This window comes from Argentina anserina, chromosome 2, assembly GCF_933775445.1.
Source record: "Argentina anserina chromosome 2, drPotAnse1.1, whole genome shotgun sequence".
Taxonomy (NCBI): domain Eukaryota; kingdom Viridiplantae; phylum Streptophyta; class Magnoliopsida; order Rosales; family Rosaceae; genus Argentina; species Argentina anserina.
Genome location: NC_065873.1, coordinates 25,482,139 through 25,490,805, shown reverse-complemented (window position 1 = coordinate 25,490,805; position 8,667 = coordinate 25,482,139). Strand labels below are relative to the sequence as shown.

Sequence of the window (8,667 nt, the reverse complement as noted above, 5' to 3'; positions counted from 1 at the left end):
GCATATAGTGATGTGATTCATAATAAAATTGATAATCACACAACTTTTTTATGATGAGATTAAATGTTCGATGACAATAGTACTTATACATGTTGGTGAAATATGTAATAAATACGAAAAAAACGATAATACATATATGATTAGATTCAAAATATAAAAAAATGAATGACGCAACTCTTATACGGTAAGATTCAATGTTAGATAACAATAACACATGCTAATTTATAAATGATCAGATAAACTGTACTTCATAAATGATAAAATATGAGTCACTTGGTGACTTCTTAGTTACTAGTGGCAGTATACACGATTAACTTCTCCTTTGAACCTAGTCACCCATCTTATCCTTGTTCATTTTTAATCCCTAATTAATAACCATTAGTAGAGTAAGACGGATAGAAAGAGGACACAAGTAGAATGCTAATATTCGTAAATACGTCGCTGTGCGATGATTGTGATCCATGGTATGTCCCAAAGTCACCACATGGATTATGGAGCAATGACATAGTCAAACCCTGATGTTGAAATTCATACACAATGTAGGGAAATGGGAAGCAGGGTGCATCATAAGACTTTACTCCTGTTGTAGTGGACCACTACCTAATTTCCTATGTATCCCATGCTCATAAATGATAAATAATTTATCATAAGTAATTTATGATAGACACTATATTTCCCCCTTTTTGTAAATTATAGAAAAACAACTTAAAAGTTTAAAATTGACTTTCACCATAGATTCCTCCTCCATACGTCTTTTAAAATTGGCATAAATGCCGATTTGCACCTCAAATTTGGCTGAAATTGTCAATTTACACCTCGAATTTGTATTTGAGTCAATTTAACACCTAAACTTGATAAAAATTGCCGATTTACACCCCGAACTTGTATTTGAGTCAATTTACCTCCTAAATTTGGTAAAAATTGCCAATTTGCACCTCATCCGTTAAATTTAACTGTTTCTATCCAATTGTGCGTCACATGTCATGCATGTTAAGGGGTAATATTGTCATTATATATTTATTCATACTGAATAATGAAATAAATTAATAAAATTACTTAAGATGAACACTTGCTACAATGTTTGTTTTTTTTTAAACATGTTATTGATTTATATATTTATTATTTTATGTGATATGGTATGTTAAAAGATATTAGAAAAAATATAAATAAATAAATACATTGAAAATTAAAAATAAATGTGTGTTCCGAGAGAATTATTATTCTACCATTGTGTGTGTCTTAGCCTTATTAGGTTTCCTGTTAGAGATAGATTCGCATCTTTGTAATAGATTAAGACTCTGAATCCTAGGGATTGTGGTTATGTAATGCCTATATATTGGTCTCATTATCAATCAATAACCGGTTACGTTATGTTCTATTACGTCGTTATTATTCTCGTTTGTTCATCTTCTAACAATGTGTACATATAAAAATATATTTATACACAACACACTATATCTGAATGGGTGAGTATATTGAATATATAATTCAAAGTAGGGTTAAGTAGGTAGAAAAAAAAGATGTAAATAAATAATTTGATTAACAAAATAATCCTCATTTTAAAGAATATTTTTATTTATTTTTAAGAAAAACATAAATATAAAATGACAACATTACCTCTCATGTGCATGACATGTGGCGCAAAATTGGATAAAAACAATTCAATTTAACGGATGTGGTGCAAATCGGCAATTTTTACCAAGTTTAGGAGGTAAATTGACTCAAATACAAGTTCGGGGTGTAAATCGGCAATTTTTACCAAGTTTAGGAGGTAAATTGACTCAAATGCAAGTTCGGGGTGTAAATTGACAATTTCAGCCAAATTTGAAGTGCAAATCGGCATTTATGCCTTTAAAATTTTACACAAACTTAGTTGTAATTATAGTACATCATCTTTAACTAATTAAATTGGAGAAGTTTTAAATACACACCCATAAACTCTTGATACACACCTCTATCATTCATTAAATCAAATAACATTTTGCATGTATATTGAATGACTAAAATAGGTACATGTAATAATTCAGAAAATTAAAAACAAATTAAATTATCAAAACTAAGAATTTATTTTTAGAAACAACTAAAATAAGAAAATTTACAGGGAAATTTAAATCAGTATATATTTTGATGGAAAATTAAGTGGGAGATTCACACAATCAATTCATTCCTTAATTTTCACCGAAAAATATCATTTATATTTTTAGAGTCCCAAACAAGGTAATTCATGAAAAAAAAATTATGATTTTTTATCCTTCATTAAATTTCATCTTCATACATTCTTAACAAAGAAATGTCCATCTTCTTCAAACAATCAATTCATCCCTTTCTCTTATATATATCCAGAGTGAAGCTTCACTCTGAAATTTAAGAGTGAAGTTCCAATTTTGGCACATTTTTCGGTCAAATGTTTTCAACATAAGTGATTCAATATTTAGGTATGTTATTCAAGATCATATATACAAAATTTCATCAAATTTGACAGTGATTTGAGCTTTCAAAATTGATATTTACACGAACGGTTCACGTTGAACAGTTTTAATTCATTCATTGATTTAATCTAATTTCAATACCTTAACGATGTCCGAATTAGATGAAATTTTGTAGAGATGATCTTGAATAGCATACCTAAATATTAAATCGATTATGCTGAAAAAATTTGACCAAAAAGTGTGCTAAAATTGGAACTTCACTCTGAAATTTCAGAGTGAAGCTTCACTCTGGATAGGGACTGTATATATATATATATATATATATATATTTGTTATGGTTAAATAATTTGAAAAAAAAACAATTGCAATCTATAATAATTTGTAAGAACAAATAAGAATCGATATAAACATCTATAAGATGTTAATATATATATATATATATATATTAATATACTAATCACTGTAAAAAGTAGCCTTATACATCCAAATAATGATGTATTTTGTGATTTTTTTTAATTCAAGGGTATTTTAGGTTTTTTATGTAGTGTATTTAGTAAAAATATTGGAATGATAATTGAAATAGGTAGCGTATTAAGTATGAATGTGTATTAAGAGATTTGTGGTATGTATTTAAAATTTCTCTTAAATTCTTAAGAGAAATTTTATATACACTCCACTAATCTCTTAATACATTTCACGTATTTAAATTATCATATATAAAATTAAGATGATTAGTAGAGTGTATATAAAATTTCTCAATTGTTAATTAATCATACTTCTCAAAAAAAATTGTTAGTTAATCCTAGTGGTGCAGGTGGGACTATTCTCTCTTATCCGAGACCAACTTGATGATCCAAAACAAAGGCTTGCAGATTATTCCAAGGTTATGAAAAGTTGAAAATCATAGGTAAGATGTGTATCTGTCTTTCTTTTTTCTTTTTCTTTTTGACGAAACAAAAATAAGCGAAATTATAGTTACAACATCTGAGTTCCAAAATAGCAACAGCAGCTGTTATTAGAAAAGGTAATCGTCATCATCATAATAACGAAATGAATGTCACCAGCTATGGCGAGCTGTTTGTGTATTTAGATATGGAGAAAAGTATATACAATGTGAGAATATGTGGAAGAAGGAGACGATGATTTCTTTTCTTTGTAAAGGGAAGGGAAGATGTGGAATTCATTTGGTGCTATCCATGACCAGACTTTGGTGGCGACGACGAGCAATGGATCGAGCTGAACACTAAGCAGTGGCTGCTTTTGCTTCCTCCACAGGCTCTGGTTGAAGAGTGCAGATGAGGTTGCGGTCACCATACACATTGTCAACGCGTCCTGATATGATAGTCAACAAGATTCAGCGTCATTCGGATTGTGGGTCAAGGCAAAATAAAAGTTCATGGTTGCTAGCTTCCATACAAGCTTAGAAGTTTTTTCTGTATAAAATGCATACCTGTGGTTGGCCAGAACTTGGAAGAACGGAGCCATGAAGCTGGGAAGGCGGCATATTCCCGGGTATATGGCTTCGACCATATGTCTCCCATGAGGAGCGATGGAGGGTGTGGAGCTCCCTGCATTCAAACGTTTTAGTGTTTTTGCTTTATATGTTGAAGCACCAATGTGGTACCAGTTCAGGCTGTTCAGCCTAAGTCAAAATGTAGTTTCCAATATGTACATAGCCTTGTAGAAGAAATGAGTGTTAATTTCTCACCTTCAGGACGTTGTTGTTAACATCAGCTTGCCCTTTCTCAATCTGGCGGATTTCTTCTCTGATGGAGATAAGAGCATCGCAAAACCTATCCAACTCAGCCTGCAAGTAACATTCAAGTTAGAATAATCCATAAGAATAAGCAGAGAATCTCTATCTTCTGGCGTATACCTTGCTTTCACTTTCTGTTGGTTCAATCATGAGAGTGCCAGGAACTGGCCATGACATTGTTGGTCCATGAAACCCGTAGTCCATCAGACGCTTGGCAATATCTTCAGGCTCTATTCCAGCAGTGTTCTGCAAATGAAAAAGGCAAAGTTCAGATACATGAAAGATGAATTGCATGAGCGAATTGAAGCATACCTTAATATTATACATACCTTAAAGCCTCTCAAGTCAACAATGAACTCATGGGCAACGGTTCCATTGACACCACGGAAAAGAATGGGGTAATAGTTCTGTAAGTAAATAAAAGATACAAAATGAGCAAGCAGGACAAACATAACCCAGCTAGAAGTTCTCTTTTTGGCCTTCAAATACTAGAAAAAAAATTGTGAAGTAACAAGCATGTACCTCCAAGCGCTTTGCCATGTAATTTGCACTCAGAATTGCTATCTTTGATGCATCAGTGAGTCCCTTGGAGCCCATCATAGCAATATAAGTATATGAAATTGGCAAAATAAGTGCAGATCCCCAAGGTGCTGCGGCGATGGTACCAAGTGGCTGAGCATTTGCAGGGGCAGGAATTCCACCAGTAGATACCTTCATTATCATTGCAGAGCGGTTAGAAATATAATTATTCACCGATGAACATTCCCAGCCAACAACAACAACCAGATGTGTGCATGAACTTGCGAAAGGAATGCAGGTAATATGCCCCATAAATTCATGAACACATCGTGAGGATGAATTGCATGAAATATTTTATATGTAAAGAGAATTATACCACAGGATGAGAGGGCAAGTATGGTGCCAAGTGAGCCTTCACACCAATAGGACCCATGCCAGGACCACCGCCTCCGTGTGGAATGCAGAATGTCTTGTGGAGGTTGAGATGGCAGACATCAGCTCCAATAAAACCTGGGCTTGTCAGTCCCACCTATAACAACGAAATCACTGCTTAATTAACCATAAACAATGTCAAAAATTCAGTCTAATACAACAATTGTTGCGTGGAGAAAGTTCTTGTATGTGTTTAGCTATGTGTATTTAGATCTGCAAGGTCTAGTCCAACCATGTGTCATACATTTTACACCAAAAGATTTTCACTTAGCTGACTAAAATCAACCACAAAATAACATTTAGAGAGAACTAGATGCATACAGACCTGTGCATTCATGTTAGCTCCATCCATGTATACTTGACCTCCATTGTCATGAATTATCTTACAGATCTCATCAATGCCTTCTTCATACACTCCATGAGTTGAAGGATACGTCACCTGGAATTTGAATTATGATCAAACACCTGTTGACGTTACATAATTTTTCTATCCTTATAAACCTCTTGCTGACTAGGATACTTACCATAAGAGCTGATAGGTTGTCCTTGTTTGCTTCAGCAGCCTTCTTCAGCTCAGCAATGTTGATGTTTCCCTTAGCATCAGTTCCAATAGTGACAATTTTCATTCCACACATGGCAGCACTAGCAGGATTTGTACCGTGTGCAGAAACAGGTATGATACACACATTGCGGTGGTGATCTCCTCTTGCCTACAGCAGTATTAGTGGGTGATTAGTTAGGAGAATAAACTTTAGGCCATAGCCTCAAAGCCCTTAAGTTAAAGAGCTTATTTTACTTGATAACACATGCTTGCTGATAGATATTAGAAAGAGGGAAATATGAAGGAACAGTATCCCCTACAAAATGATATGCCCGGATAACCATCAGTCCAGCATACTCTCCAGCAGCTCCGGCATTAGGTTGCAACGAGAAGGAGTCAAAGCCAGTGATGATACACAAGAGATCACCCAAATTTTTGAACATTTCCTGTGTGTTTTATCGTTGGACAAGATACAATATCAATAATTTAATTGCATGAAAGAATTTAACACAATATAAGTAGTTGCGTCTTAGCAAGTAAATACTGTTAACCACCTGATAACCCTCAGCTTGTTCTGTGGGGGCAAAAGGATGAAGGTCTGTGAAGTTAGGCCATGTAACTGGCATCATTTCAGTTGTTGCATTCAATTTCATCGTACAGGAACCCAATGGAATCATACTGTGGCACAATGAAAGATCCTTGGACTGCAGCTTGTGAATGTATCGTAGCAACTCATGCTCAGTATGATACCTGATAGAGAGCAATTGAAAATCAGGGGAGTTTACAAATAGTAAATTCTGAGAATTCAGATAGCTGGTAAGGAACATACGAGTTGAAAATTGGGTGAGTGAGATATGGGGTCTCCCTTGCTAGCCCAGAAGGGATAGCGGTCTGAACTTCTGGTGCAAGAGATGCGGCACTAAAAGAGACCTGATAGTACAAAGGACGTTATTACTTCAATAGATGCAGGTTATAACCATAGCAAAGACCTTCTGTCTATAATAGCCTGAATATACTCACAGGCTTTCCCAAAGCAAAAACTTTGAAAAGTTGATCGACATCCTCCAAGGTAGTTGTTTCATCAAATGAAACAGTGATCTGAAAGGCAGTTAAGTATTTCAGCAATCTCATCCAGAAGACTATTAAACCCTGGAGACCTCTCAACTAATTATATGATGCAAAAAGTACAAACAAACTTACAGTTTTCGAGTCTACTACTCTCAAGTTCATTCCATTCTTAGCAGCAGCATCAGCAATTGCATGTGCATCACCAACCGTCACCTTTACAGTGTCAAAGAAGGGAAGGCTCTGAACTTCCACTGTCCCAAGTTTCTTCAATCCAACAGCAAAGGCCCCAGCAAGACCATGCACCCTTTGGGAGATGGTCTTAAGGCCTTCAGGTCCATGATAAACAGCATACATAGCAGCCATGTTTGCAAGTAACGCCTATAAAATACACAAATATTCCAATATAAATACAAAATGCTAAACTGTTGCCAATAACATTAGTGAGCTTACAACAAATAACACAAAACTCATGCTAAGAATTCTACTAGCTTATTGCCTAATTGTATACTCCAAATCAACTCATTACTAATAAAAGATCAATAAAACAAGTTCGAGCCAAAGTAATATTGTACCTGAGCAGTGCAAATGTTGCTGGTAGCCTTGTCCCTTCGGATATGTTGCTCCCTTGTCTGCATAGCCATACGCAGCGCAGGCTTCCCCGAAGAATCAACACTAACACCAATAATTCTTCCAGGCATCATCCTCTTGTACTCCTGAGAAGTGGCCAGGAATGCTGCATGAGGACCTCCATACCCCATCGGCACGCCAAACCTCTGAGCAGAACCCACCACAATATCGGCCCCCAACTCCCCCGGCGGCTTCAAAAGTGTCAATGCCAACAAATCAGACGCCATCACAACCTTCACACCATTAGCATGAGCATTCTTAATGAACTCCCCATAGTCCAACACCTCCCCCTCAGTCCCCGGATACTGAACAAGCACACCACAAACATCTCCACCCTTGTAATCAATGTCCTTAAGATCAGCAGTCACCACCTTAAGATCGAAACCATCAGCTCTCGTCTTGCAAATATCAATAGTCTGGGGATGACAGTTGTTAGCAATAACAAAAGTCTTCTTCTTCCCCTTTTGAATATTGTTACACATGGCCATTGCCTCAGCAGCAGCAGTTCCCTCGTCAAGTAATGAAGCATTAGACATGGGAAGACCAGTGAGGTCAGTGATCAGTGTCTGGAAGTTGAGCAAAGACTCAAGCCTCCCCTGAGAAATCTCAGCCTGGTAAGGAGTGTACTGGGTATACCAAGCTGGATTCTCCATTATGTTCCTCAAAATAACAGGAGGAACATAAGTGTTGTAGTACCCCATCCCAATGTGAGACTTAAACACCTTGTTCTTGGAATCCAACATCTTCATGTGCTCAAGCATTTGGCTCTCTGTCAGCCCCTCATCGAACTTGGAGAACTTCATCGACTCCAGACGAATCGATTTGGGCACGGTGGCGTCGATAAGAGAGTCGAGGCTGTCGAACCCACAAAGCTCAGCCATTTTGGTCTGCTCTTCTGGGGTGGCCGAGTTATGTCGGCGAGCGAAGGTGTCACTGTTCTTCAAGGCCTCAACGGCAATGGACCGGGTCTGTTGAGACCCGGAAATGCCGGGTTTGTTGACGAGCAATGAATCTGATCTGGGATTTGTGCGGATGAATGAAGACAATGAAGAAACGTACCTTGAAGGTGTGAACATAACAGGGGAGGAGGAACCCAGCAGAGCAGAGGAGGGTTCATTCTGGCGAAACTGCTTGGCTTCTGAAACCAAGCGCTTCACGAAAGCCCGGTTGGCCAATCTCCGAGCACGCTCCATTGGAATAGTTGGAGAAGACAACCGGACTCTGTTTTGGTGAAAACAGAGAGAGGTTGGTGAAAGAACTCAAAGATGTGTTCTTTTTTATGAAAGGTTGGTTCT

At 36.7% G+C, this 8,667-nt stretch overlaps 1 protein-coding gene across 1 annotated transcript; it reads right to left on the bottom strand.

Annotated features, from left to right (window-relative positions):
• Nucleotides 1–3,330: 3,330 nt before the first annotated feature.
• LOC126785378 (glycine dehydrogenase (decarboxylating), mitochondrial) lies at nt 3,331–8,667 on the bottom strand. The gene is made up of 15 exons (XM_050511048.1): nt 7,318–8,667; nt 6,878–7,123; nt 6,698–6,775; nt 6,507–6,607; nt 6,232–6,427; nt 5,998–6,123; nt 5,661–5,846; nt 5,462–5,575; nt 5,081–5,233; nt 4,708–4,896; nt 4,515–4,592; nt 4,306–4,431; nt 4,138–4,236; nt 3,880–3,997; nt 3,331–3,761 (listed from the first exon to the last, which is right to left on the bottom strand). The coding sequence occupies exons 1-15, from the start codon at nt 8,563–8,565 to the stop codon at nt 3,673–3,675; spliced, it is 3,147 nt and encodes a 1,048-aa protein (XP_050367005.1). The 5' UTR covers nt 8,566–8,667; the 3' UTR covers nt 3,331–3,672.